The 27,154-nt window shown below is 50.7% G+C and overlaps 6 protein-coding genes across 6 annotated transcripts; 4 read left to right on the plus strand and 2 right to left on the minus strand.

The window, feature by feature from the left end:
• Positions 1-218: 218 nt before the first annotated feature.
• LOC100900008 (uncharacterized) lies at positions 219-997 on the plus strand. The gene is made up of 3 exons (XM_003737749.1): positions 219-374; positions 496-637; positions 751-997. The coding sequence occupies exons 1-3, from the start codon at positions 239-241 to the stop codon at positions 995-997; spliced, it is 525 nt and encodes a 174-aa protein (XP_003737797.1). The 5' UTR covers positions 219-238.
• Positions 998-13,234: 12,237 nt separating this feature from the next.
• Positions 13,235-14,502, plus strand: LOC100898727 (probable Delta(7)-sterol 5(6)-desaturase). The gene has a single exon (XM_003737663.2). It carries the CDS (start codon positions 13,304-13,306, stop codon positions 14,282-14,284), a length of 981 nt encoding a protein of 326 aa, XP_003737711.1. The 5' UTR covers positions 13,235-13,303; the 3' UTR covers positions 14,285-14,502.
• Positions 14,503-14,994: 492 nt separating this feature from the next.
• LOC100900151 (uncharacterized) lies at positions 14,995-16,161 on the plus strand. Its single transcript, XM_018639929.1, has one exon. It carries the CDS (start codon positions 14,995-14,997, stop codon positions 16,159-16,161), a length of 1,167 nt encoding a protein of 388 aa, XP_018495445.1.
• Positions 16,162-17,374: 1,213 nt separating this feature from the next.
• cn (Kynurenine 3-monooxygenase cn) lies at positions 17,375-19,637 on the minus strand. Its single transcript, XM_003737665.1, has 6 exons — positions 19,366-19,637; positions 18,639-19,199; positions 18,332-18,534; positions 18,110-18,257; positions 17,698-18,003; positions 17,375-17,538 (listed from the first exon to the last, which is right to left on the minus strand). Exons 1-6 carry the CDS (start codon positions 19,474-19,476, stop codon positions 17,440-17,442), a joined length of 1,428 nt encoding a protein of 475 aa, XP_003737713.1. The 5' UTR covers positions 19,477-19,637; the 3' UTR covers positions 17,375-17,439.
• Positions 19,638-20,384: 747 nt separating this feature from the next.
• LOC100900291 (decapping and exoribonuclease protein) lies at positions 20,385-22,190 on the plus strand. The gene is made up of 2 exons (XM_003737751.2): positions 20,385-20,475; positions 20,664-22,190. Exons 1-2 carry the CDS (start codon positions 20,466-20,468, stop codon positions 21,791-21,793), a joined length of 1,140 nt encoding a protein of 379 aa, XP_003737799.1. The 5' UTR covers positions 20,385-20,465; the 3' UTR covers positions 21,794-22,190.
• A 1,296-nt stretch (positions 22,191-23,486) lies between these two features.
• On the minus strand, positions 23,487-25,850 carry LOC100900432 (WD repeat-containing protein 13). Its single transcript, XM_003737752.2, has 9 exons — positions 25,778-25,850; positions 25,371-25,534; positions 25,171-25,274; positions 24,876-25,056; positions 24,602-24,802; positions 24,349-24,498; positions 24,126-24,269; positions 23,878-24,023; positions 23,487-23,742 (listed from the first exon to the last, which is right to left on the minus strand). Exons 1-9 carry the CDS (start codon positions 25,848-25,850, stop codon positions 23,532-23,534), a joined length of 1,374 nt encoding a protein of 457 aa, XP_003737800.2. The 3' UTR covers positions 23,487-23,531.
• Positions 25,851-27,154: the final 1,304 nt, after the last annotated feature.

A 27,154-nucleotide genomic window follows, 5' to 3' on the forward strand; every position in this document is an offset into this window, starting at 1 on the left:
TGTGTATCGAATATACTGGCGCGAATTTTTTTTTCTGAGTCGTTTGCCCCCGCTAGGGACTCTCAGAGACATTCCCGCATTCTTGTTCAAAATATTTATAGATATGCGCTCGGAGAGATCACATTCGACATTTAGGAATTGAATTCTCCCCTACATGCGGGTGCTAAGGCCATTCGAAGGCCCTACCTTGAAGCACGAATTTCTCATCAAACAACTCTCGGTGTTGCGTCGGAGTAGAATGGTCGAATTCTATTTCACCATCCTGTGCCTCTTCGGTTTGCGGACCGTGGATTACGTGTCAGGTCAGAGTGACATCGTGAAATCAACTCTGTACAATTGGGCTCAGATTGAGCCTCAACTCAGCGAGTTTGAGCGTAAGTTGGATCGAATTTCCCGAAATCGTCGATAAGCAAACGAACGCTCGAAACGGGGATAGGGGGCGCCTGATAAGAGATTCTGGGTCCACTGTTATCACAACGAAACTTACTCCATCAGATTGGCTTTGCGGGAACGGAGAAGCCATCAAAAGTGTCACTGCCTCTCTGCCGAACACCTCTTACGAACTCTCTGAAACGGATGTCAACGGCTTAATCTGCACTTATAACCTCTACTCGACGAAAGTCACGCAGGTGATGATGTGAGTTTGTCTTGTGACTTCTCCCCCTTCCGTAGAGGGTTCCAGATAATCGAAAATTGTTTGATTGAAGCAATCGGGAGCTGAACCACGAAACCCCTCATTTCCACTTCCAGGAGTTATTATGAAGAAATCGCGACCGATTCCCGGCTCGCGGTGCCTGGCTACACAATGTGGGACCTCTTCAGAGCTTTCGCCGACAATCGCAGGGATATTCTGAACGCTTTCAACGGAGCTATTGCAGGCCGGAGCGACGCTGACATTTCATGGGTGTTCCGCAACGAGGAAACTTTGGCGGATCTGAAACAGGCTTTCTTGGGAGCTCAGAAAGATCTCATGGGACTCCAAGGATACCATTTCTAGAATAAACCTCGATATTGCACATGAGCACAGAGCTCCGATCTATGTAAGGTCAGCGAAATATATCACCAAGGCCGAGAATCGAGGGAATCCGTTGTCGGACGCTCGAGCGAAGTAGAATCGAAATCCCCGGAAGAAGGAGAAGAAGCAGCAGCTGCCGATCCGGAGGATACTGCGAATTGTTTTTCATTTCGTTTTCGCTTGTATGTTCCATGCTCACATTTCGCGTGCTGGCTGGTTTTGTGATTTGTGTTTCGAGAGATGGCGGACGCACTCACGGGCCAACTCACGATCCCATGCGCGAGCCCGCTTGGTTTAGTTCTCGTGAATGGACCCTGAGAACTTCACCCATGGGACTGGAAATACGCAGCATGAATCGAACGTGGATTTTGACTCCGGGGTCCAGAATTCCCCTTTGCTCCCTCGAGCCGTATCCAATATCTGAGTGAAACGTAAACAGGTCTTTCGGAAAGCCATTTTTTGTCTTTCGAATTCTGCGCAGTGACACGACGATAAACTATTCATTTGCTTGGACTTCCCAAGCGGGAGCAGGCAATCCTCGCCTGTCTACATTCAGAGTAAATGCGACAACACCATGTTCTCTGTGAATCAATATTGAGCCTCTGACGTATCATCACCCCCGCAGAGCTCGGAAAGTGTAGAGGAGCGCAAGTCGGGACTCTGGGAGTATAAGATGCGACGAGTTCTGTACTACAGTCTCCGTGAATCACGCAGTCAGCTTCGAAGTAAGATCCCGAAATTTGAAGAGCGGAAGGAGCTGTCCAAGAATAAAAACGAAATTCCCGTTTTTGCGCTTATGTGAAGAACTTCGGCATTTTCGGCTGGAATAGTCAGGGACCTAATGTTTCCTGAGAAGATTTTATTCTGGAGCTTGTCAATAATTCAGTTACGCTTCCACACTTCCGAGAAAAACTCTCCAACCGCTACCAGTCGGTCAGCGGTCAGTCCGTGAAAGAGAGTACTCAACGACTGAGCATTCGCCGTGACCTTACCCTCGCCTCTGATGGACTATATAGCGGCTGACTCTGGAAAGGCGCCGGTTCCTTCCAAGATGATCGTTTCGACAATCTTGGCGCTGTGTTTCTCTTCGGTACTCGCTCAGTACCCGAGCCACGGATACCGAGAACGAGGGGGCTTCCCTCTGTTTCAACCCGTACCTCAAGCATTTCTACCTACCGACGGATTTCAAGCAGGATATGGGATTCTCCAAGGAGCGGATCGAGCTCTCGCGGCGCCCCGGAATCACGCCGCTCAGGGTTTGCTGCCGGTCTCTCACCGAAGTGACGGGATTCAAGTGCAAGACCATGACGGCAGAGTGTACCCGAGTTTAGGAATTTTCGGGGATGGACCTCTGAGAACTCGGGGTGAAGGAGGTTTATAGTGGGAATCGAAGCTACAGAGAAGAAACGATGAGGCTCGATCGATCGCGTCGGCCCTGTCATCCGGTGGGAGTCGTCATGAGCGAATCTCATGACTCATGAGCCTAGTGAAAGGGTCGCAATCAGGATTTTTTTATGTCAGGAGTATGATTTTTCGGTGTTCGTGTAAACTAATAAACAATCTCTCGTCGATCCTCGGCCTCCTTCGCACATTCTCGCTACACTACCCAGATCATTCCGCGACTCCCTCAGCTTGGCTTTGCGGGAACAAAGAAATAGCTGTCGCTAGATCGTTGTGGGTGACCTACGGTTTTTGCGGGTGATGGGTAGTGTCAGCGAGAGTTTTCTCGGAATTCTGCAGAATGAGATCAGGGTTCCCCGAATCCAGATTCCAGAGCCTTGATTGGGTCGAAAGATGTTTCATACAACACTGAAGTTCAGTCTCTGAGTACATATATCTACCCTCCTTGAGGGACATTTCTCGAATTTGCGAGCTCCCTAAGGCTGCTTGTTCTTCCGGCTTTTCCTTATACGCATCTCCTTTCAACGATCAGGTCAATCGAACTCATTCCCGTGATGACGGCTGGCTGGAGTATCGTCATCAGAATACAAGTTATCGCGCAAGCTCTGAGGCCTGATACCTTCGAGGAGCAATGATTGATCGGGACCCTCGGCAGTTATTCGAAACCAGGCATCAGTCCATGTCTCGAGAGTGACTTGAGATTTCACTTGTCTTTGCTCGATGGGACGCACGTTCCCAGCTGCTGCTTCTGGGTGATTTTGTTAGACTTTTATATACAGGAAGGGAGATGTCAGAGTATTTTAGGCAACACAGGAGCCCATTTTTCCAATAGAAACGGGAAAACTCGGCTCGCCGGGTACCCTCTTTGCGCGGAACAATTCGAGCGGTTGCCAATGCTTGGGTTCCTTCGACGAATATGTGCCCCAAGCCGACCGCCTCTCATTCTGTAAACTAGACCGTGACAGATTGTTTATACTTCTAGTTTCCTGATAGTAACGACCGTCCTTCACAAACTGCTATCAGTATCAACTTTTTCTGGTGTTTGCTCTGTCGCGGACTTTTTTCCATTATCATGTACCCAGCAATTCCTTCGGTTATTCTGTTCGCTGGGCTGTATTTCAGCAGCGGGTGCGATCCAAGATGTTCTACGCCTTCAACCTAGGCGAATTCCATCAGCTGAGAACAGATATCTGAGAGGTATGTGCGAGAGCTGTGACTTCCCAAGGTTGCGGCGCTCAGCTTGTCAGAAGTTTCGGAAACCAAACATTTTGTAATCTTCATTAGCTTAGCTCTGTATGATCGCTCCGATATAAGCTCTCAAATAGCAATTAGCCTACCTTCGTAAGGATATATGCTCGGAGCCAAGTAAGACCATCAGTGAGGCATGGGTCTGTGGTAACGAGGACCTCAGGCGAGGAACTCCTCGCTATTCACCTGTTGAGCAACTTGAAGCGGAATCGAAATTTTTTATCATCTCATCTGTCGGTGTCGTTCGACCCCACACGATGACCTTGAGCTCTGCTACATGGAAACCATTATCCGCAGCGAGATGGATGTGGTTGGAGGCTGAATCTCGATTCTCCTTGGATCTCTCGCTGATCTTTTCAAGTTTCACGTTTCTGTCAAATTATTATAGTCAGAGAGAGTTCGTCGCTGGAATGTCATTCTATCTCGAGCCATCTTCCTCCCGAGAGATGGGTTTTTCTCGATATATTCCTGAATATGATCTTCTCCAGACTAGGTCGTGACGGGATCTTGATGAGTCGAAACCATGGAAATGAATCTCTCCGCGGCTTGGTGCGGACTCCTCGAAGTCACATTGAGTCCTCTTCGACGTCAAATATTTCGTCTTCTGTCGGGCTCTGCACTGACATGAGCTTCTCGCGAATGGACTATATGAAGCGATAAGGGAATGCCCCCCCCCGGGAATTGAGGAGGCTACGACTCACCCGATTGAGTCCGACATTCGTCGACAACGCTTTTCGGGCCAAGTTTTTCCCGGAGTCATCAGAGATTTTTATCCCGCTCCAAACTTCACGACGAAAGTGGGAGCATCGCTCCAAGTTTCTGGTTCTGGCACGGAATCGATCCCGAGAGTTAGTTCAGCCGCGTGGATCGTGTGGATCCAGGCAATCACCATCGGAATAAAATCCGAAGTTCGCTATCGTGCGAATCGTCGGACGGAAAAATATAGGGCTTGCGCTGATCGACCTCTCAACGTTTCAGATGAGTGTACCCAAAGTGTCTGTCCTCGCTGCGCCTAAGTGGTAGCGAAACCAGAGTCAGAGGGATAAGTCTTTCTCGGCCCGCGAAAATAGAGCGATCATTCTCGATATCAATGATAGCGGCACAAGTCTGTAAGCGTCTATGATTCAGAATTCCTAGAGAGCAACTCGGAAAGAGAGGTACCAAGGGACACGACCGTTGCATATATAAAACAGACCTTACATAACCAGTTTCAAACCCGGACCCCATCGGGGCCCGACAGCGCTGAGCTTGAGCTTGCCGAAAGCCTCGCGAGCTGACAATCTGTAGCTCTGAAGGAGGCATTTTTCACCGCAAACTGCTCCAAGACAACGCCCTTCCTTGTTTCGGCGGGGAGCTCGATGCCATTCACAATGAAATGCGCAGAGATCATGTAGGAAAGTTTTTCCTCGAAGCAGTCCATCCACCGTCTCCGACACCCGGAATAGCCCTTCCAATACCCAGTTGTGTAGAACACCTGGCTGACCTTGTCCTCGGGAAACACCGATGGGAGTCCAGAACAAGTTTCAAGCAGAAAATGCCTCAGGTGAGTCTTGCTCGTGTCATTTATTCATAAGTCAGAGTGGAGCTTTGTTGAGCTCGGAGACTGTGTTAATCTTGCATGGTCGAATATAGCTCTGGATGTCTGAAAGCTTTGTGATGAATAAGCTAAAGAGATCGGTCGTAGCGAGGAACGCATGGGAGAGAAATCAGAATGGTTACGCAAAATGATGCGAGGAAACTCTTAGGATCTTGGCGAACATGAAGCCCAGCGCAACGAGAGCGCGAGACGATCAGGGGCCTACGGAACTACGGAATCATTGAAGTTCGTACAACATCTCGAACGGAAAATAAGAAGATTTGTCACCAACGCGTGAGAATTGATCAGGCATCCAATCCTCGTGATTTGTCTGACTCGACGTACGAAATCAAAGTAAGACGTATCCGGCATCTCGAGCTGGAAGAGTTCCATTCATTCGGAAGATTCATCCTGAACCGTGACGCGAGCACATTGCCCGCCGACGCCCGTTCCCACATGACCAGCCGCCACGCTTTCTTGAAACACTCTGGGATCTTCGTGGAGCGGAATCAATCAGCGAGGGAAAAGCACTCCAATCCTCGGCTCCCACGACAAGAAATTCTGATTCGCGAGAATACGGCCTGGTCTCTCGCGTCGGGGCCCTCTTTTCCCCTGATGCGACGCTGAGTTCTTGGTGGAAAATCGGAACGATAATCGGAGCCGAAACGATGCTTACTTCGCGAAATCATCTGAATAAACTTTCGAAGAGCGTTTCTTTCGCGAAGGCCGCCCTCGCGGCTTCTCTGTTCGCTTGGAAAATTCATTCATCAGGTCGCTCGGACTCCATTATTCTCAAGCCCCCGTCGCCGACGTCTCGGAGCCTGTTGTAACTCAAGCCCTTTCCGGCGTGACTTTCTCAGGTACTTCCATTCAGCGACCTTCTCCTATGATGACGAGCTCAAGAATTCCTCGTCTTAAACGACAACGGAGGCAGCGTACCATTCAATCGGATCTCTGTGCAGAATCTCAGATTACGTCTTCCACTCCTGGTTTCATCTCTTGTGAGAGCAAATGATAACTATGACAGACCTTCATTGTTCGAGCTCATTTTTTGCGGTCTGTCACGAACTCAAACGAGCGACAGAGATTCTCTCACCCCTAGAATCGGCGGATCCCCGACGAAGGACACTATCGGAAGGTCGAAGGGGGAAGAGTTCATTTTATTTTTCCCTTGAAAGGAATATTCAGGAACATCAGATTGTAAGAATCTGATCAATCTGCGATCGCGAAAATGCTGGAGATCTTCTCTGAGAAAGCTGGAGATCACAAGTCGCAATCCTACCTCCTCGTTCACTGATTGCGACAGCTGCGGTATCGAACCTCGATCTCTTGTCGACAATCGGGCCTCCACGTCGAGGAGTCCAACCGATGGAGCCCATTCTAATCATAAACCGGCTGCTGAGCGAGCATTTCCATCTCCCTGCGGAATTCTCGGAGCTCGAGCCGAGAAACCATGAGTCCAACTGTGGAGACGACCTGCCTTCTCGAATCTGAGAGAGTGAGTACGTCTCTTTGCTCGGTGAAACGGAGAGCTGAATGAGATCGCTCGAGTGGGCGTACTCGGGAGCGGTGTACAATATCTCGGCGGAGTTTCAAAGCTCGCGGCTCCGAAAACCGTCCTCGTTTTTGCATTTACAATCGTCGTTCGACAGATTCCGCTTCAATACCTGCGATCGAGTGGGCTTCCGATCACTCCAGAACATCGAAGGAGAGACTTCGCAAAAAGTGTTCGAGTGTAGGAAGACCTCGTTGGGACGGATAATAATTATCGTTTTTGTATGGTATCCCCGTAACGAGTTTTCATTCCGGGGCTTCTCTGCCTGCATAACTCCAATGTCACGAGAGGTAAGCTGTGACGTGACCGCAATAGCTCTTTCGAACGTTTTCTCCGGCAAGAATGCGGCTAAGAATGAATGTATACAAAACGCGCACTCCGTCATTCTTCGATCATCTCGTCCAACGTTATCGCGAAGAACGCAGACAATGTTCGATCATGAGGAAGTATGACGGGAGCTAGGATCAACCATGACTGTCCGTGGGGTGCATTGGCCGCCACGCTACAAACTTGGGCAAGCGTTAAAGAAACCAGTCCCACGTCAGAACGGTCCTCGGAGCCTCCGAGCCGTGCGGGAGGTGGCTCATTCACGGAGCTTACACACGGAGCGCAGGTGCAGAGCTCAAAAGTGCCAACGAAGAGCTGAAAAACCACCGGAAGCGGCCGGCAGATATGCCTTGAGCTCCTCGTGCGGGCTCCGACTGAAAGTCCGAGAGATCGGAAGATGCGTTAGGAACTCGCTTCGAGGCTCGAAGAGCGCAGGACGCGCAGACGGCTGGACAGAGGGAGCGACCGTGACAATGAGCAGGAGCTTCTCGGGCGAATCGCCCTCAGATGGTCGTATTGAAATATCAAGTCACTACGCGGAGACCGACGTGAGACGGAGGTTGGAATGAAATCGACAGTGAAGAGCAGCCAAGGTCCTGCCTGATAGACTTCGCCTCACACACGTGGGAGGGTCAAGTAGGAATACGAGGTCACTGCTAGAGACCCGGACGAATCACTTGTTCTGGGACTCCACTCATCCTGCCCTGAAAGAATGGCTCAGGGAGTCTAGTGGAGGCGCGGGAACAGAGGATCACGCTTCGCGAAAGCTACCCCATGTCAAATCGGTACCCAGGAGGACTCCTAGGACTTCCCGGGCCTATTCTCGAGTATATCGGGGAGTGCGCGATTCTCTGAATGTCTGCCGATGTACCGGGACGCAAGTCTCCGGTCCCCGACGATTACGACGAAAAGTAAGCTCCCGGATTCCCTGATATCGGCACAAACAAGAATTTTTTCTCTGGTTGCAGCGCGTAAATTTTTTCCGTTTCCCCCGGAATCTTTTCTCGCAGTCCACGGCATCGTATTACTTCAAGCACGTCGGTAATCGGTTTGTGAGTCGCAGAATAGCTCTATCAAAGTCCCTCACCGAGAAACCAAGCGGAGCCGAGCTCCGGGAGCGTACCCAATATTCATGGGGGTCATGAACTGAATATGATGACGCGCTCCCGCGTTGCCTATACTACAGCGAGGCGTTTCGGGACCGAAAATTCCTGGAGGGTACCCTGGCTCCCCTCACCCGCCAACTCCCTTCCGCTCTGGACACGATACTTCCGAGTCCACCAGGGAGCCCAGAACGCCAGAATTCTTGCTCTCTCGGGCCCTGACGCTCTTCGACTTGAACTTTCTGCTGGCATTCGCAAATGCAGTCTCGAATGGTTGATCTCGCGGTCTTTAGACCGACGGCGACCTTAAAAAAGTATCCATTTCGGAAATCCGAACCTACGCTGTCAATCCCCGCAAACGGTTCTCTCCCTTTTTCACTGCATGGGGCACGTGGGCGAGAAAACTCCGATCATAGTCCATCTCGAGGGACATCGGGACAAGCAGTTGAATTACACGACTCCTTGGATGGATGTTCAGACCTGGAGATCGGATAACGTTCCTATCTGTGATCACTGATCACGATGAGAATGTCTCAATCCCCGAATATTCAGACTACCTAGCTCCCTGTATTCTGGGATAAGTAATCGGAGATCAGAGCAAGTTACGAGCCGAAACGGAGTGCCGCCCAAGAGTCCTGTGAGCATGATCGTTAATCCTCACTCATTATTTCAGTGACGCCTCTATTTTGAGCCTGGGTACAAAGATCATCTGAAGCCCGGATATCTGAGAGCTCTGCATTGACTGGGGTCACAAGGAACCCAGGAGAGGTAGACCTCGATGACTGCAAGCATTGCGACGAGAATATTCGTAGTCTCGCCGAGAGTCTACAGTCGTCCGAAGCGAATGCTCGCTACTAGGATGTCCCACAAAAAACCTAATCGACAGTCCCGTATTATTCCCGTCTGTGGCAGAAGAAAGATATCTCCTCTCGCCGCAAAGAAATAACGCAAGACCTTCCGTTCACCTGACTATTTATAATTTTCAGACATACACAGTCGATACCGTTATGGTACGCATGCAGCGGAGGCTTGAATTCCGCTTCACTAGAATCCCCCGCCGCCGCCACCACCGCCTCCTCCGAAACCGCCGCCGCCTCCTCCGAAACCACCGCCACCTCCTCCGAGACCACCGCCACCGCCGCCTCCTCCGAAACCGCCGCCTCCACCGCCACCCGCATCCGCTCCGTAATGCCCGTGGTGAGGTATGTAATGGGCTTGGTACTGTTTCCCATGGTCGTGTCCATGATAACCATGCGGATGTTGGATGTGAACTTTGTAATTCCAGTGCTCTCCTCTCGGGTGGGAATGAGGCTCATGGTATCCGTAACCGCCCCCTCCACCGCCACCTCCAGCACCGCCACCTCCACCACCGCCCTGAGCTAGAGCAAGAGCTGCGAGTGCGCATAGCGTTGCAGTGCGGACCCACAACATGTTTATGGCGGTAAGCACTGTCGACTGCACCGTCTGGGAAAACGACGAGTGTCTTATATGACATGACACTGACCATTGGTCTGGATCGCAGAAGAAGACCGGCTCTCGAAGAGCAAAAACTCCGGACCCTCGTCCGATTTACGCTTGAGGCAAACACAGAACAAAACTGGACCGACAGTCTAGTCGACTCGGCAAGCGAAAAAGCGGATGCCCTTGCTGTCATGTTATCTAAGCTTTTACGCTTGTTGCCTTTCAATAGTGCCGGGCCCTCGAACCACGGGGTGACAGCTTTCCGCGTTGTGTGTCTCAGTCAGCCCACGGACCCCTCTTACAATCAAATCTTGATGTAATTTCGAAGACCCAGGAAATAAGATGGCTTCTGGGGTCCCGTGTTTTCGTGTATGTTCCGATGCGGATCCTCGAGCTTTATCCATTCGGCCACATCTATTCCAGTCCCTCGATCGGATCTCAGCCGAGTCGATCCGAAGCTTCGTCCCCCTCCCCCGAGATGAGCATGCTTGCTATAGGTAGGGAGAAGGGCTTCTATCGTCTCGACCGGCTCCCACGAAGACTCTTGATTTCACGATGAGCGACAACAGTGCGTGTTTCGGAGTTTGATTTCATCTAAGTTACCGATTCGATCTGCCCCTAGTTAGGTCTCGAACTCCGCGTGTCGGGACCTGATCCCTTATCTGCAATCGAGGAAGCACCCGATTCTTCGGAGCCGGCGGGAGAAAAATATGCGGTAGGTTGTCGAATGCAGTGAGACTCGAAAAGTAGTGGGCTGCGTTTCTTTTTGTTTGGCATACTGGTAATGACTTGTCGTTGTGGGACTTCTCTGCCTGCCGCTCCGACGTTTCGAGAGGTTGATTCGAGCGTGACCGGTATAGACTATTTTGAATAGCAGCTGCGGCGGAAATATCACCCTGCAAACGAGTTTTCCAGCGCTATTTGTCAAATGATTGACGTCGGAAACAGGAGAGCTACGAATAGAAAATGATACTAGATATGAATTCTCAATAGTCAACACTTTCCGGTGATTTGAGCACGAGTTGATGCGAAGCTCTCAGTTTCCATTATGTTCGGTCGGAGTCAAGTGCTACTCGTTGTCGGACTGGTCGTCGTGGCGGTGGGGATTCGGTTCCCCAACCCCCTTCTCAGCTATGTGAGTGCCGATGAAGCCGAGTTTTTTATTCTGAAGGAAAATTTCTCTGGCTCGCTTCTTCGTTTGATTTCATCTTGGACTCTGCAAATGACATCGAGTGAATCAATTTAAATATTCAGTGCGACATGACATGCTTACCTCTTCGGCAGATGACTCGGTTCTGCTACAACTCTATCTCGCCCGGCATGCAGAGCCAATGTGTTATGTGCAGCTACGTGAACTTCCCTCAGACAACTCAGCAGTGCACGGGGAGTGTAAGGAGCTTTCAGCTGATTCCTCCATGCTATGAGAGACCCTTTGGGAAGCGTTGACATGATCGATCGGAAAACTTCCACTGATTCCAATGGTATTTTGCAGTCTGCCTTGTCCAGCAATGTGTCGAGCACCCAAGCATTCTGCCTCATATCAGCCTGCCTACAGGTGGGCTTTCTGTGGAGAATTCCGAGACATAATGGCTCCCCATTCCAACGCTTTCTCAGAAGTCGAGTATACGCTCCAAATTTATTTTCAGCAAGTTCGACAAACCCCCGTATTCATCGGTCGGAGGAGGAGACGGTCTTTGGCCGGGGTCCTATCCGAACACTGGGTCGACGTCGTCCTCGACGACGAGTCTTCCTGAGCTGTTCCCATGACGCCGAAATTCAATCACCGTTCCATTCTCCCTACAACTTCTGGAGAATTCTCGTCATGGCGTGACATGGTAGTCGCGTGATATGGGCATATTTTCAGGGCTCTGATTCACCTCTTGCGTTGTTCGAAGGATGGTGCACCACTTCCTGGCTCTTTGGAATCATCCAGATCTCTCTAGATCCAAGATGTTACGTAATCGGCAAGAATCCTCACAAGAGTTCGGGGGGAAAATTTGTTCAGATTCTCGAATTCCCTGATCACTGGAAGAGTCACTCGGTCGGTCAATTCCTCAACCGCTGCGATAATGATTAAACACTACGAGAAAAGGCGATCGAGTTTTCATTCCCGAAATATCTGTGGAGATATCTCCCGTATCATCGAATGCGGAATCCCGTCAATCCTAAATACCGGTTTTGTATCCGCTGAGCGCTCCTGGCCAGCTCCTGATTCGAATTATTCCCGAAGGAACCAAAAACAGGTGTTCTTGGGCAAGGGAATCAGTGTTTCTTCTGCGGCTATCCTCGGAGGTCTCCTCGGCTTCTTAGGAGCTGTCCGATAGTGTAGACAACCATTCGAAGCATCCCGTAACGCCAGAGCCGTCGTTGCGCGGGGGGAGCTTGACAAAAAGTCCAAGTATGAAACATTGCTGGATGAATACAGTCTCTCTCCATTCGTCATTTACACCGCGGGGGTGTGGGGCGAGGACGCCCGCAAGATGATTAAAGAGATCGGCAAGCGCATACTCGCCAGGGGAGGCGATAGCCGAGCGATGTCTTTCATAAGGCAGCGTATCTCTGTTGAGGTCCAACGCGGCAATGCTAGGATGTTATCGGGTGGTCCACGTCCGAGTCTCGCCCTCAGCGAGCTCGCGCTCCTGAGTGGCTAACTACCTATTGAAATTTCCTCGTCCATCTGGCTAAGTCCCCCAGAATGAATTGAAATTGACCATCCGAGTAATTGAATTTCCGAGAGCTTTGCCCGCGCCGCGAGTGAATGACGGAACGGGACCCGGCGGATCACCAGAGAAAAAGAGGTAAATTATCTCCCCGATTCCAGCGCCACAAAGAGATTCAGGTTCTATATTTATCAACTGGCTGACGTCGCAGAAGCTCGTCCGCTCGAATGAACGAGCGTATCTAAGAATAAGCTTCTTGGGCTGTCATGCTGGATCGCGGCAGATATACGGATCGCATTCCGGCTCCTGATTGCTGACCCCTCTCCCGCTCCTGATCGACATCGGTTGAGCCGAACTTCATGAGTCTCAACCATAAATCAATCCATGCCGCGCCACTGAGCTCAGCTCCGGACTCCCATGTCCCATGACGAGGGCGGGGTGTCTCGACTGTATAGGTTTCAGGGCTGATGCCATTGAATTACTCCCGGTTTGAAATTTGATCGACACTCGCTTCTTCGGAAACGCTGCTACCCAGCGAGTCGGGGCTTGAAGTCGTCGAGAGAGGTCAATGTGGAAGTTTGGCAAGGACCGACGAGTCCTCTCCGGGTAGGATCCTTTTGATGCGTTCCGTGAGGGCTTCTGTCTTCTAGTGAGCATGATATCAATTTCGAACAAAGACCACTGCGGAAGGTAGCCCCTCTCGAAATCGCAAGCCAACCTGAGATCTCGGATTCGGGAATTCCATATCAAATCCTGTCGGGTGAGCATCACGTCACCGTGATGCACACGGTATCGCAGGATACGATTCGCGATCTGCTTAGCAACCCGATAAGACCATTGAGACATCTTTCCAAGCCCCCAAAAACAACTCCAAGCGTGGAAGACTGCCGCCAGCTCTTTCGAACGCTCTAGAGCACAGAACCTCCTCTGTACGCAGAATATTGAGGAGATCTCACAATGGATTACGTGCTAGAAATAAGTGACGATTTACTGCTCGACCGTGTGTACGAGGCAGTGGTACCCTGTGATTCGTTTTTATCACCGTATCTGGTGCCGTTCAGCGGTGAGAGCCGAACGTGCATCGATGGATCACTTCTGCCGCGCGGAAATATATACCGACAGTATATTTCTGTATCTCTTGTCGTGTGGCTGCTCGGCGTGATCTTCTACTTCCTGTTCGCTCCGCTCTCATACTGGTTTCTCTTTGATAAACGAACGTTTAAGCATCCTAGATACCTGAGAAACCAGATTCGGATGGAGATCAGCTTAACCATGGCTGCTATGCCGGTGATGTCCTTGCTGACAGCGTTCTGGTTCGTGGCCGAGATCCGCGGCTATTCAAAACTCTACGGCGACCTTAATGAGCACGGACTCCTGTATCTGGCGCTCCAACTGCCTCTGATCGTTGTGTTCAGCGATTGCTTGATATATTTTATTCACCGGGGCTTGCACCATCGGCTGCTCTACAAGCATCTGCACAAACCACACCACAGATGGATAGTGCCCACGCCCTTCGCCAGCCACGCGTTTCATCCACTCGACGGCTATGTACAAAGTCTCCCCTATCACATCTTCCCCTTCCTTTTCCCCTTGAACAAACTCATGTATTTAGCCATGTTCGTATTCATCAATCTTTGGACGATAATGATTCACGACGGTGAGGCGTTCGCCAACAATTCCGTAATCAACGGCGCCGCTTGCCACACGGTACATCATCTTTATTATCGATACAATTACGGTCAGTTCACTACACTTTGGGACAGACTCGGCGGCTCTTACCGGAAACCCGACGAGGAGATCTGCGATCCCACTCTCAAGATGGCTAGCGGTACGTGGACGAAGCAAGTGTGCGAAGTCGATCAGATGATAGAGCGAGAAGAGGATGGAGATGACAGAACTTACCAAGGGAAAACCCTCGGAATCACGAACGAGTCATGAAACGAAGAGACACCCTCCGCCCTCAGGACCCCATCCGAAGCCGTCGAGGTCGCCGATACTCCTGTAGTCCTTGGTGTCACGGACCATGGCCTATCCTCGTCTTCCGACCGATAGAACTCGACTCAACTGTAGTCAGCCCTCCCTTCATTGGAGCAGCAGCGGTGATGAGCAATGGAATTTTGAGTAATAAAAAGCCGTCGTTGACTTTTTCGAAAAGATGTGATCTTTGAGATGTAGAAGACCTGGTTGCCGGCTATCCGGATTGGGAGTGGAGCTCGCATAGCCTGAACAAGTTGCATTCCCGTAAGATGAACGTGCGGGGAATTGGCGAGCTGCCATCGATGTCAGGATTCCTCAGCTCCAGAATCACTGGAATTGGATATCGAAAATTTTGTCGGTCATTCCACTGTGAGGACGCGCGAAAACATAAGAGTGGAGCTCGAGCAGAAACTTTTCTCGCGTTCGAGGACTCGTGACGTGCAGGAAATCAGGAGGATGAATAGATCAGCTCCTTTCGCGATTGTATGGTCAGACTCTTCTACAAGCTCGATGCGGATTCGGCAGCGCATGTAGGAGATGTCACGTAGACTCTGCACGTGGATGCGCGCGGGGGAAGAGAGGTACACAAAAGGACCGTACCGCTCCGGTTAGAAGGCTACAGCAGCCGCGTGCAACGATTTCGGTGCAAAAAAGCGACCCTCTGTACAGCCATGTCAGAGCTCCACCCGGCGATCGAGGATGACTTCCATGCCCTCTTCCATGAAGTACCTCATGACCATCTCACGCTGAACTCGATAAAACGGCAGGTCCCTCTCATCCTGATGCTAACGACGTTTCTTGCCGGGCTGCTACCGCTTACGTTAAAATTTCGTTACACCTGGCTGCAGTTGAGGCAGCTCTTCTTGAGCCTCGGAGTCGTCGATAATCGATCCGTCTTGCACCTTCTGATGATCCGCGTCACCTTGGGTATGCTGCTAACATCGTGTTTCGTCTGTTTGCTCCCGAAGACGCGCGAGCTTTTGGAGTTCGACGTCGCCAGAATTCCCAACGCGGAGATCCTCATCAGTTTCGCTTTAGCGCTCTTGATAGTGTACCAAGAGACCGTCGTCCACTGTCTCATCGACCCCGACGAAAATTACAACAAACAGAGGCATCTTTATCTAGTCTACTTCCTAAGACATCGACTGGATGTACCGAAGTTTCTTCCTGAAGAACCGCGTTCACCGAGAGAGCAGGATGAAGCCGGGGAAGAACCTCGGATGGTTGCCGTTCCCCCACCGTCGGGAGGCGACGATGCTCTGGCGACTCCCCGCGGCCCGCAGAAGATCAAATCGAGACCGATGTCGAACGTGGAGCGGATCAGAGAATACCAAACAGAGAAGAGGCTTTACGAAAAACAAATCAACCCGAGATTGAACGCGTCGGTGTCTGTGGGTGTGGTGGTTCTATTGGCTCATTCCACTCTTGACGGATGTGCCTTGGGAATGCAAGCCACGGTCAGTGAAACTTTCTTTGTCCTGACCTGCTTCTTAGCGCACCGGGCTCTGCTCGCGACGACGATAACAATAGAATTGATGTACTCAAACTTTTCTTCAAAAGCGATCGTATGGGTTATGTCGGTGTACGCTTGTGCCCCGGCCATCGGGGCTATGGTTGGCATCATGGCGGTATCCGATGAGCGACTCGCCCCATTATTGGGTATCGCTTGTGGTGCGTCAACTGCGGCTTATCTCTACACAATATTCTTTGAAACTCTGAGGAGCGTCCCGATAAATTCGGATTCCGCGATTCTTCTCAATTTCTCAACGTTCATGGGCAGTGCAGTTTCCGCGATCGTGATTATCCTCATCAAAGTACGACTGCACCTGAAGCCCTGAACTTAGACGAGGGCATAGGGGATCCGATCGATGGGGCGGAAAATCTTCGAAAGATTTCCGATCGCGAATCCATTTCGAAAGTCTTCCCGGAATCGACCGCTCCTTTGATCTTAAGGAATTCCATTCGAACTCCGGAATTTATCGTGAATTTTGAATCCGGAATGAATATTCGAAAATTCTAAATTACGTGACAATGACTATCATTCTGAATTTGCTTGTGACTGAATTCGAAACGGAATAAATTGTATTGATGACTTGACGATAGCGGAATGAGCCCCTCTCTCACAAGCAAACATTCTTTTTTGAAAATGACAATCGCCTGGTTTGACATGCTTTTCTGAAAGTTTCCGAGCCCCGGAGCAACCCCGAGTCGTTTTTCCCTGCTGTCCTGCATTTCATACCCCTTTCCTGCAGGCTCCGAAACCCGGAAAAAACACCATTTACATTGAAATCCGGGATATTTTTCTCGGATTTTGATGGAAATGTTTTCTCCCCAGGTTCCGAAGCTCGGAAAGACCCATTCCCATTGATATCCGAGCAAAATATCCCGGATTTCGATGTAAATGGTGTTTTTCCCGGGTTTCGGAGCCTGCAGGGAAGGGGTATGGAATGCAGGACAGCAGGGACTCGGGGTTGCTCCGGGGCTCGGAAACTTTCAGAAAAGCATGTCAAACCTGGTGATTGTCATTTTCAAAAAAAATGTTTACTTGTCAGTAATCATTCTAGGAGTAGCGTTCGCTCTCGTGCTGGGCCTCGTTCGGTTCCTTGTGATTTAGCAGCGTAGACCGCTATAAGGACTGAGCAAAGGGGTCGTGTTCGGGAAATGATATGACAAGATCCAGCTCACGGATCTCCGCTGCTCCTCTCACAGCGATTCGATCTTCTTAGCGTGTGCCCATCACGTCCTCCAAGTCAAGCCGATTCAGGGAATACCACGGGCTCATCTTAATCTCTTGGACCTCCCAATATTTGATACCGGGAACCGATAGCAATGACTGTAGATTTCGCTTCATTGTATCCAGTGCTAATTCTCCGGAAATGTGGCCGCTGAGTAAGCCTCCCACAGCCGATGCTTGACAATCAGATTCGAATCCTGGCAACAAAACTTCCGGAACGACCGTCAAGCAGAACGACCAGTCGGGCCCGGGAAGATGGGCCTCAAAGAAGTTCGGTGTCGTGGATGATTCAGATAGAGACGAGCAAGGGGCGGGAGCTTACCGTCGAAATGCTCATTTATTTGATTCGCTGCTCTGTGAATTCCCCCATGTACTAGAACGACTAATGGAGGCGGACGTTTATTCGCATCCTTGAAGCTGCGTACGCCAGGCTCACTCCGAGGGCGAGGAGACCTATCGATCTGAGAGAGTTTCGCAAGACCTGGAAAGCACAGGAATTTCCCGTGAACATTGGCCGTCGGTTCCCCCCTTACCCCGGCACTCCAGCTGCAGCAGAAACCCCCTCACAATCTTTTCTATTCTCTATCCCGGGGCTGCACCATGCATTCTACTGCAGGAGAGCATTTTTAACAGCACCCACCTTGTCCTGCCAAGCTCTATTGCTTATACATTCCGAGTACTTCATCCTCGAGAAGGTAACGCTCGTGTAGAGGGGAACCCAAAACTTCGGGAACATCCAGTGCAGAGACGAGTCGAATTTTTTCCTGAGCCTGAACCACACAGAATTCACCAAGTGTCTCATCTCGATGTAATTGTAGAGCGCAAGCTCCACAATTGCATGAGCATCCTCACGGCGAACTTCGCTGAAGGTCTCAAACGGCTTCTCGAGATCTGAGGTTCCCAATGCGGTGAACAGTTCGTCGAGAATGCTCACATCCTCGAAGCCCTGAACGGAGAAAAATTTAAGAAAAATAGAATTCCTAGAGACTTAATCGAGGACTGAGATCCAGGCGTTTCCCTGTTCTAGAATCTCGCAGGCGGGAGCAACTCACGCAATTCATCCCCTGGCCATAGAAAGGGACCATCGCATGCGCCGCATCTCCTAAAAGTAGCCCTCTGCCGCCTACGTGGTACGGGGAACACTTCACCGAAGCCAGTGAGCTGACTTCCACTGTCGTCAGGGTTTGAATGAGAGATTCCCTGGAATAAACCAATCGATTACTTGCCAGCCGACTGCAACCCCGAGCTGTGGCAGAGATCACCTGCGAACTCACCTTCCGATGAGAGGGATGGAGTCGGGGAAGTGCGTTTCGAAAAATTTCAGGATCTTCTCTGCTGTCGTCAGAGCCTCGAATTTCTCGAAAGGCATGAACAGCGTGACCGTATAGCTCTTGTCCTGATTCGGCAAAGCGATCATCATGAATTCGCCGCGGGGCCAAATGTGGAGGAAATTCACTGCCATTTGGAACTCGTTATCCTGGAATCGAATGTGATCATCGAGGAGATCAGGTCTTCCTCTTCTTCGATGTGAATTTGGTCAAGGCTTCCTTCCGATTCGGAGCAGAGACTCGGTTCTCATACTTTGGCGGGTATACACAGCTCAATGTAGCCGTGATCGATGTATTTCTGTTCGAAGTCGAATCGTCCGCAACGCATGACATCCTGACGCACTCTGGAGAACACGCCGTCGCAGCCTATGATAGCGCGGTATCCCGATTTCGTGACTGCGTCTCGATCCGGGGTGGAGAACTCCAGAGAGCCTTGATGGAATCTGGCCCTCAGCAGTTTATGGTCGAAATGCAGTCTCACGTTATCGTCCCTCTCAGCACGGAACAAAAGCAACTCAAGGAGATATTTCCTGCCGACCGAGTAGATGCATTGGCCGCTCGCGCCGTAAGGGATCGGCTCGGTCCGTCCGTCAACATTGTGGATCATACGAGCGTACATAGGGATGGCATGGCGCTCCAGAATTTCGTCCGCGACACCCAGCAAGCGTAAGGTGTGGAGACCGCGAGCTGAGAGCGCCAAATTGATCGACCGACCCACAGAGAGCTTCGAACTCAAACGAAGATCACTCCTGAGCTCGAACAGGTCCACGGCGAATCCATGGCGGGAAAGCATGCACGCACATGCTGCCCCGACCTGAAAACAGATGATACCCCTCGCATTCTACGCCATGAATGTATTAATGCCAATCCGTGTCAATTTCACCTGAGATTCTGATAGCGATATCGAGCGCGAGAGTGAAAGAATTCAATCAGGTTGAGTCGAATTGGACGAAAAGGAAGAAAAAAAGTGAGATAATCACCAAACCAGCGCCAACGACGGCTATCTTGTTGTCTTGTTGATCCATCGTTCGCGAATGACGAGTCGACGATCGGATGTCTCGAGGGGAGAAGACACAATCTTTAAGGGGCATCGTAAAGCATTTAGCTTGCCTCTCCTCGTCTGCTTCGCTCTCCTCTCCAGGGATTCCGAAACTGTGTAAGATGCTGCTACGAGGAAACGACTGATGTTCTTCCCGCGAGTATTCCGAGTACAGAGCCAGACCAGGACAGATTGGAGAGAGACAGGCGCTCCGCGCACATATAGTCAGCACGATATCGAGCTCTTCTCCATTGACTGCCTCGATGGAGCCGGGAGAGCCTCATTGGCACGTAAACCCCAGCGCCTCGCGGAATCACACTTTAGGGGCATTCGTAAAGGTGCGGCAGCGATCTATCAATCGTGAATTCCGGTCCCTAGAACATGAATGTCAAGAGGAACCGCCAGGGGTCGCTTTCAAAGGTTTATGGAGTCCTCAATCATCATCACAGTCACGAGACCCCCACGTCAGCTCCGACGCTAATTGCAACGAGTCATATCGAATCGCGAGACTCCGAGCGCAGGGATACGTCGAGGAATCCGCGCCGCATTATTCTAACCTCCAGAATAAGCCAATGATCGAAGTCGAATATCGTTTTCTATTAGCTGATGCAGCTGATACGAATGAAAACACGAACGGTGGTGATTGCCCGCGATGGATTCCGCAAGAGATGATTGCAGTCGGGGTCGTCTCCTCCCGGAGGTTCGGCATGGAAAGGAAGCTCCTAGCTCACGCTGCAGCCGGATCACTTACATAAATCGATCGAGGCTTTCTTGATTCAGATCTCGGATGAGGTTGCGCGATGCCCCTTCCTAGTTTATGCGCAATTTAATGACTAGAAAAGTAACAGATGCGCCCTTATGGAGAAGCCCTCTGTTCGGTGACTTCGGCTTTTGAAGCTACGCGGGCGATTGAGTCAAAACACCGCCGCAAGCCATGCTCGTGAGCGGACTCGACAATTTGTTTTGATGCTTGTGGCTAGACCGTCGCGACGAAATATCGAGCGCCCCGAATAATTTCAAAACGTGAGGCGAACTCCGCCGATGGAGAACTGTAAGTTGGAATGATCGTCGTGAGCTCTGATCCGTCGAACGAAAAGCCGATCTCTTTGAACGTCAGAGAATTAGAGTTTCTCGGTGCCAGTCATATGTTTCATGCATTGAATGAGCCACAAGCTCGTGAGTCAGAATAAGCTAAGATCATCGGTACAAATCTCTAATGGTAGAACGATTTCCTTGCAGTCCACTATGACGTGAAAGATGCGCTCCCTGTTCCGAGACCGTTCTCGGCCCGGAATGCGCCACATTTACGCGAACAAGTCGAACTCGGTAATTTCTGCCTTAAAGGCGACAGACAGTACGTTTGCGACAAATCCCGGATGATGTACTTGATTGAACCGCAGAGCTATGAGAATGTGAATTGGGATCTGAATATGGCGTTTGAGAGCCGTATACGAAAAATGAGCAATCTGGGAGAGAAAATTGATCATCTCCTTCGGTGGATCATGGACAATGTTGAGAAATTCCGAGCACCATGCGATAGAGAGAAACTGTCGAATCTGCACACAGATTTCGTCTGTTATCGCGGACTGCTGACCGCGATCATGTGTTCGGTATTCGAGAATAAGGAGTCATGGATCATGGGAGTGACGAAATATCGGGGCTCGATATACATGTGCCAATACGATACGGCCGAGAAAATACATCGCGAGAAATTCCAGCCGGAACGACTAATACGAGCTTCCGGCTGGGGCTACAAATTCGAGCAGTTCCTCACTGCTCCTAAACCTGGAGGAAGACCAACACCAGAAGAGCCAAATAACGAGAAAGAGGAGTATGTGTCTGTCGTCAGGACGAGATTAGGCGAGAGCCACTCCCTACTCTTCGGTGCGGAAATCGACGCAGTAGATCCCAAAGTTCTACAAAAGAAACCTCATCTGAAGCATTCTACTCGACGATACGTGGAGATGAAAACCTCCAGGCGGATTGATAACGACCGACAGAACGAGACTTTCCTACGGTACAAAACGATCAAGTGGTGGGCCCAAAGTTACTTGATTGGCATTCCGAGAGTGATATGTGGGTTTCGGAACGACGACGGCATTGTGGAACGTCTAGAGAGTTACCCTCTGGGCACACTAGCTCATTTAGGCAAGAGGTTTTGGAGGCAGGAAGACTCGGTGCAATTTTTACACACTTTCTTACATTTCGTTAAAAAACATGCCGTGGATGATAGAATCACGCTTTTCGAATTCATGCCAAGCAGCCACAAGATCAAGTGCATGCTGCTGCCGGAACATTCACACGAGTTCTCGCAGCTTCGAATATTGCCGCCTTGGTACACTGATTTCATGGACGGCGTTTTGGAATAGGGGAGGCTAAGGGAATATCGCGAACGCCTCACGAAGAAGCCCGACATCGGAAAACCCAAGTCACTGGTGGCCATGACGATGTCACCTGGGCCTTCCCCCGTCAACCTCGGGAAAGGAAGCGGAAGCTCTCTTCCATGGGAATGGGAACACATATGACTTTCGTTTATTACTTTCCGAGCCTTTGTAGCGCAAGATCATCGCTTGTGCGTTACATTATGTCAGGATTGTGTCGAGGAGACCGGGAGAACGCTCTGTATAATCTCTGTATATAAAAATCGCATGTATGTCTGTTTGTTCGCTATGAATCACAATGCCACAGAACCAACAGCCTAGATTTTCGGAGAATGCGATCACGATACTTCTGTGGAGGTTTACCCAGAATAAAATTTTACTTTAATCGAATGAGTTTCTCGTGATCGCGTGGCCTCAGTTCTCCGCCATAACTTTGTCGTTTTCTCTGATGGAAGGAGCTGATTCGACCTGTGGGCCTGTGGGCTGTCAGCTGTCAGTCCGTCAGTATCGTTGCTCAGTGGTGAGCGCGTGATTCGGTGGCGGTTGTGATTTAATTCGGTACTACTATTTGAAATAGGGTTAAAGTCTGCTCTTTCGTCAGTTATAGCGATTCAGGAGTTTCGCTTAAGCGAGCATCGAAGGGAGCATTTAGCCACTGACGCCTATACCTGCTCCCCGAAAAGTTGATCATTGATCAGCAATATACTGTCATTACGTTAGTACGCAATGCCCCCAATCGTCAATACATTGGTCGCTTATCACATTCCGCCGCTAAGCGGAAGGCTTCCCTGGCGCTGGAGACTCTGAGCAGAGAGATTCGCGAGCAAAATCCCGAAGACCAATCGAGGCTCGAACCAGTGCGAGAATGAGGATGGAAAATGATCGTCGCAAAATCGATGATGGGAAGCACAATACTGGCGCGCCGTAGAGAGCGGAATTCCCGATCTCGACGAACTGAATCAAGGCCTTATCAAAAATTATCTTGAGCTCGAGCGAGGCCGGAGGCGTCGATCGAGGACGTCTTCAGTCGAAGTCGAACCTCCAATGCTCCAATGGTGGTCTCGAAATCATCTTCTCGGAGTTCCTCGACTCATTCGTGGTTACAGGAACGATGGGGGAGAAGCCAAAAATGTGCAAAGTTACTCATCGAAAACTCTCGCGGAGTTGGCACGGCCCATCTGGAACCCATCGGATGCGTTGAATGTTTCCTCGATAGATCCCTCGAATTCGTGCTACAAAACAATATTGAAGACGATCGCCGAAGCGTGACGCTGTATGAGTTTAACCCCCAGACCCGCAGCGTCAAATGCATGGTCTCGCTGTGAAATGATTCTGATTTCAAATAATAACTAGTTATTCCAGATTGGTACATCGATGACATGAAAGAACTTTTCACATCAGACTAGAGCAAAGTATACCATAATTCCTTCTCTTAGACATGGAATATGGGTTGGAGGCGTAAGATGTATTCTCCATCAAGCGTGAAGCTTCCCTATTGGACCGTATCGATCCTGACCGCAGCTGTCATTGGATGATCGTTTCCGGGCATCGACCGCCACACCGAGGCCAGCGAAAAAACTTCGTTCGATCTATGGAGATCGTCCAATTTGTTCGAAGAACCGCATCGGTGCCGTCGGTCGACCCGAGTCGCTCTGAATACTTTCATGAAGACCTTTAGCGTCACTTCCGATTGGAAGATCCTCGAGTGCTTAGAAAACCGATAGATTTAGCGTTGCCGGGGTTCTTTCTTCCAGAGTATCACTACACCACTGGAGTCGGCAGAAGCCAGCATTTTTTCGTCCGCAGCGAAGCCGACGTCGGTCACGGTTTTCGAATGTCCTTGCAGAGTGTTGACCGGTGATGATGCATGGGAGGGAATGACGTCGAAAAAAATCAGGCCCCCGTCAATGCTCCCGGTGACGACGCACGATCCATCCCTACGAAGCGACGGAGATTGGGAAAGAGAGAAATTCAGTCATTTATCGAGTTTTGGGGAGCACGAGCTAGGAACCGTGAGAAATTCACGGGAATTCGCCGTTCTTGTGAACCCCGATTTTTTCCCCAAGATCTACCTGAAGGACATAATGGGCGAGAAACACGATTTCAGAGGAGCGGGAGTCTTGGATTCGGCACAGACGTGAATTCTCTTCTTGAGGACCAGCGTTCCGTCTTTCGGGTTCACGACCCCATAGACAAGAAGTAGAGTGCCACTGTTCACCTGCAATTCGGATGCCATGGGAGTCGGGGGATATTTTTACCACAATAATGAACGACTCGGGTAGCATCGGTTTCCCGAAAAGTCTCTCGACTTCTCACTCACAAGGAGACATGGATCCCGGGCCTGACGATTCACCCAGTGACGGAAAGAAATGCAAGTCACCGGCTTTCCCTCCGGAGCACAGAAGCGACGCCCCTTCAGGAGCTTGCCAGAGCTGATGTCGAATACGTATGAGTGGATGCTTCCCTGGAAACAAGAACAGTTCTCAGAGGGTCCGAGAAAGAATTCATGAGATCAGTCGCAGGAGGTTCTCAACTTCCGTCACCTTGTCGTCTCCAACCCAGAGTAAGGTTCCGCAAATGGAGAAGGTCAGAGCTTGAGCGCGAGCGTTTCCTTGTAGTTGCTGACATCCACCGCGTACGACCATTCCCGTAGAAACACTCACGACTTGGACGAGGCCACGAGCGTTCGCCATCTGCAATGTGCAGCGGTTCTTAGCGATTCGAAAAGAGCCGTAAGCGGGAAAAGCGACGGATTGAAAAAGAGGTCCTCACGTCTCAGGCCTACACGAGACGCACCGCAAGCATGTTGTTATTCGCCGGTTGGAAAGCAGCACACATGATCGGTACGGTGTCCTTGATGCTGCGCAGAAGAGACCCTTTCGCCGAGTCCCAGACCGACAGGGAGCAATCAATCGAGCAACAAATTATGACATCGTTCGAAATTGACCACTCGAGGTCGACGATCGGACCGCTGTGAGCAGGAATCCGGTGAAGGACCTTCGGAGAACGAGGAGATGTGAGTATCGAATGACAACCCTGCGCCGCGAGGATCCCGAATGTTTTGACTTACCTTCGGCGGGTCGACTTGGTAAATGCAGAGAACTCCTTGAGAATCCGCAACACACAGGAGGTCCGGATTGTTGTTAGCGAAGGAGAGACAGTTGACGCAAGAGGACTGTTCGAATATATGGTGAACTCCGGAGAATGTATAGGATAATGATAAGCTCTCGGTCATCACGCCGGCCATTGCTCTGAGAAGGAAAGGAACATTATTGCGATTGAGGAAGGTTTCCGCCTGAATCCAGGAGGAGCAGGAGGTGACGATCCTTTCATGGAGAAAGAGGGACATCATGAAAAATGCGCACCTGCTGGCGTAAGCATCCTTCGAAGGAGTAAGTGCTTCGTGGACGGACGACGCACTCCAGGGTCGACCACTATCCGGTGTTTCGTTGCATAACTGATCCTGAGTCTGGGAGAATGACAGGATGCGTCTAAGGAAGCGGATTTCGAAGGATATTCATTCATACGTATATGCGTTTTAGTCGCTAATCTTCCCGCCTCAAACCTGGAAAGAATCGCTCCGGCTCGACCGCCTCTGCTCGGGACTGCCATAGGTTGAAGTCAAGATTTGAGCTCTGAGTTTCAGATAGTTCTTATCAAAACCTTGGGAGCCTGAGTCCCCGACGACATCCGCCAGGAGTTGAGAGCGCCGCCTGAGATATAGATTCCCTATAAATATAGGTTTCTGATTAGTTCACGAGCTGACATGTGTGGGACGATGCGGCTTGTTGCGGCGCCCCGATATACAATGTACACCGCCGTGCATGTTCTCAGGATAGAGTTCACTTTGGTCGATAGAGTCTAAGGATGTTCCCCGGGAACACGGAGGGGAAAACTGACAGTGGGTAATCCGATGACATATCGAGGGAACTTCATGAACAGATAACAACACGAATCCTGCCTTCGACTTACTTATGCAGGGATCCTTCAGCGAGTTCCATCTCGCGTCCTGGGCCAGAATGTGCTGCCAACTAGAAATCATCATTTTCGATTTCGATGGGCTGAAATTTTTTTTGCTCGTATTAAACATTTTCGGTCCCAATCTGGAGGCTCTTTCGGTCAGCGGCGGGACTGCGCCTTGATCCGTCTGAATTCATGCCGTAAAATTCGGAGAAATAGTGAGCATCCATTAGGAGAGGGTGAAAATAGACAAAAATTACCCGGCTCAGTCCTGACATATAGTTCCTACAAAGTGCTTAGAGATTTATCAGCGTGTTACATTGGAACTATATAGTTGGGAAAATTCGCAGCTCTGTTCCGAGGGCCCCGAGCCCGATTGACTCATTCTCGGACCCGAGCGGCGGACCCATCCGAGTTCGCGACGGGGAAATCAGGAAGTCTGATTCACGCTCTCTCTCCTCTTAGACGTCAGAGGCTCATGCATCGACCTGGAATTCACTCTGTGATGGCGTAAGGCTGTCCGCCTGACGCCCGGAGCAACTTTCCATACGCTCAGCAGACCGTACCATTGTACGCATTCTGAATCTGTGGGGAGCCTATTGACGCAGTGCAGCGGGGGTGAAAATCGAACAGCTGCCGGATCGGCTGATAGCTGGATGAAAGTGATGATCTTTGATGAAGGGTTGAACGCGGTCGGGCTTTCTGCCTGCACAGGGGCATCCCGCTGGGGGAATTCCAGGATAGGCTGACACTTCGATTGACTATGAGAACAGATACTAGGTCGGGGAGGCTCCGCACCTCTCGATCTCATTCACCGAAGTCTCAGGTGACCCACCCTCTTCCGGATTCGCTCACGATCATCAGCGCCTGCGAGCCCTGTTCTTCGCTCGCCGTGAGGCTGTCCCGTGCTTGAGCGACCTAGAAAAATTCTCGAACCACGCTCGAAGCTCTTGGACGCAGGTTGGGACGGAAAATGTGCATGGAAATCTGTGACGTGGATGAGTAAAATAATCGGGACCCCTCCGCTCCGTAGATATCGTAGGATCGCGAAGTGGAGATGAGTTGAGCGGCCCCGAGGAGCTCTCGAGTCCTCTCGGGTTGGCCATCGGTTGGACCAGTCGGTCTAGACACGGAGGATTCGATAGCAGCCGTCGGAGTCGATAGAGCTGTCCTCTCCGAGGCTGCAACATCCGGAGATCCTCAATCGCAATAGGAGTCGGCGGTTTGCTACGAGCTCGAAGCGAAGCAGCTGCTTGGTGAGCAATTCGAAACTCGACAGACTCCCTCTGAGAAGAAAAGGCGCCCTGGGGTTCGGAAAGAGCTCTCTCTATCGTTCGGCCGTTCAGAAGCATGGGACACTTCAAACGTTCTCTATGCCCACCGGTGATC

Source organism: Galendromus occidentalis, unplaced genomic scaffold, assembly GCF_000255335.2.
Source record: "Galendromus occidentalis unplaced genomic scaffold, Mocc_1.1 scf7180000075612, whole genome shotgun sequence".
NCBI classification, from domain to species: Eukaryota; Metazoa; Arthropoda; class Arachnida; order Mesostigmata; family Phytoseiidae; genus Galendromus; species Galendromus occidentalis.

Excerpts from the sequence above, each read along its gene's own strand:
- LOC100900008 (XM_003737749.1), top strand. The coding sequence starts at position 239 with ATGGTCGAATTCTATTTCACCATCCTGTGCCTCTTCGGTTTGCGGACC. Across the intron at positions 375-495 it reads TCAACTCAGCGAGTTTGAGC|ATTGGCTTTGCGGGAACGGA; the intron begins GTAAGTTGGATC and ends TTACTCCATCAG. Across the intron at positions 638-750 it reads AAAGTCACGCAGGTGATGAT|GAGTTATTATGAAGAAATCG; the intron begins GTGAGTTTGTCT and ends TTCCACTTCCAG.
- LOC100898727 (XM_003737663.2), top strand. The coding sequence starts at position 13,304 with ATGGATTACGTGCTAGAAATAAGTGACGATTTACTGCTCGACCGTGTG.
- LOC100900151 (XM_018639929.1), top strand. The coding sequence starts at position 14,995 with ATGTCAGAGCTCCACCCGGCGATCGAGGATGACTTCCATGCCCTCTTC.
- cn (XM_003737665.1), bottom strand. The coding sequence starts at position 19,476 with ATGCCCCTTAAAGATTGTGTCTTCTCCCCTCGAGACATCCGATCGTCG. Across the intron at positions 18,535-18,638 it reads AGCTGTGTATACCCGCCAAA|GATAACGAGTTCCAAATGGC; the intron begins GTATGAGAACCG and ends ATTCGATTCCAG. Across the intron at positions 18,258-18,331 it reads TCCATCCCTCTCATCGGAAG|GGAATCTCTCATTCAAACCC; the intron begins GTGAGTTCGCAG and ends GGTTTATTCCAG.
- LOC100900432 (XM_003737752.2), bottom strand. The coding sequence starts at position 25,850 with ATGATGATTTCTAGTTGGCAGCACATTCTGGCCCAGGACGCGAGATGG. Across the intron at positions 25,535-25,777 it reads GCTGAAGGATCCCTGCATAA|GGAATCTATATCTCAGGCGG; the intron begins GTAAGTCGAAGG and ends CTATATTTATAG. Across the intron at positions 25,275-25,370 it reads GCCGGAGCGATTCTTTCCAG|ACTCAGGATCAGTTATGCAA; the intron begins GTTTGAGGCGGG and ends TCATTCTCCCAG.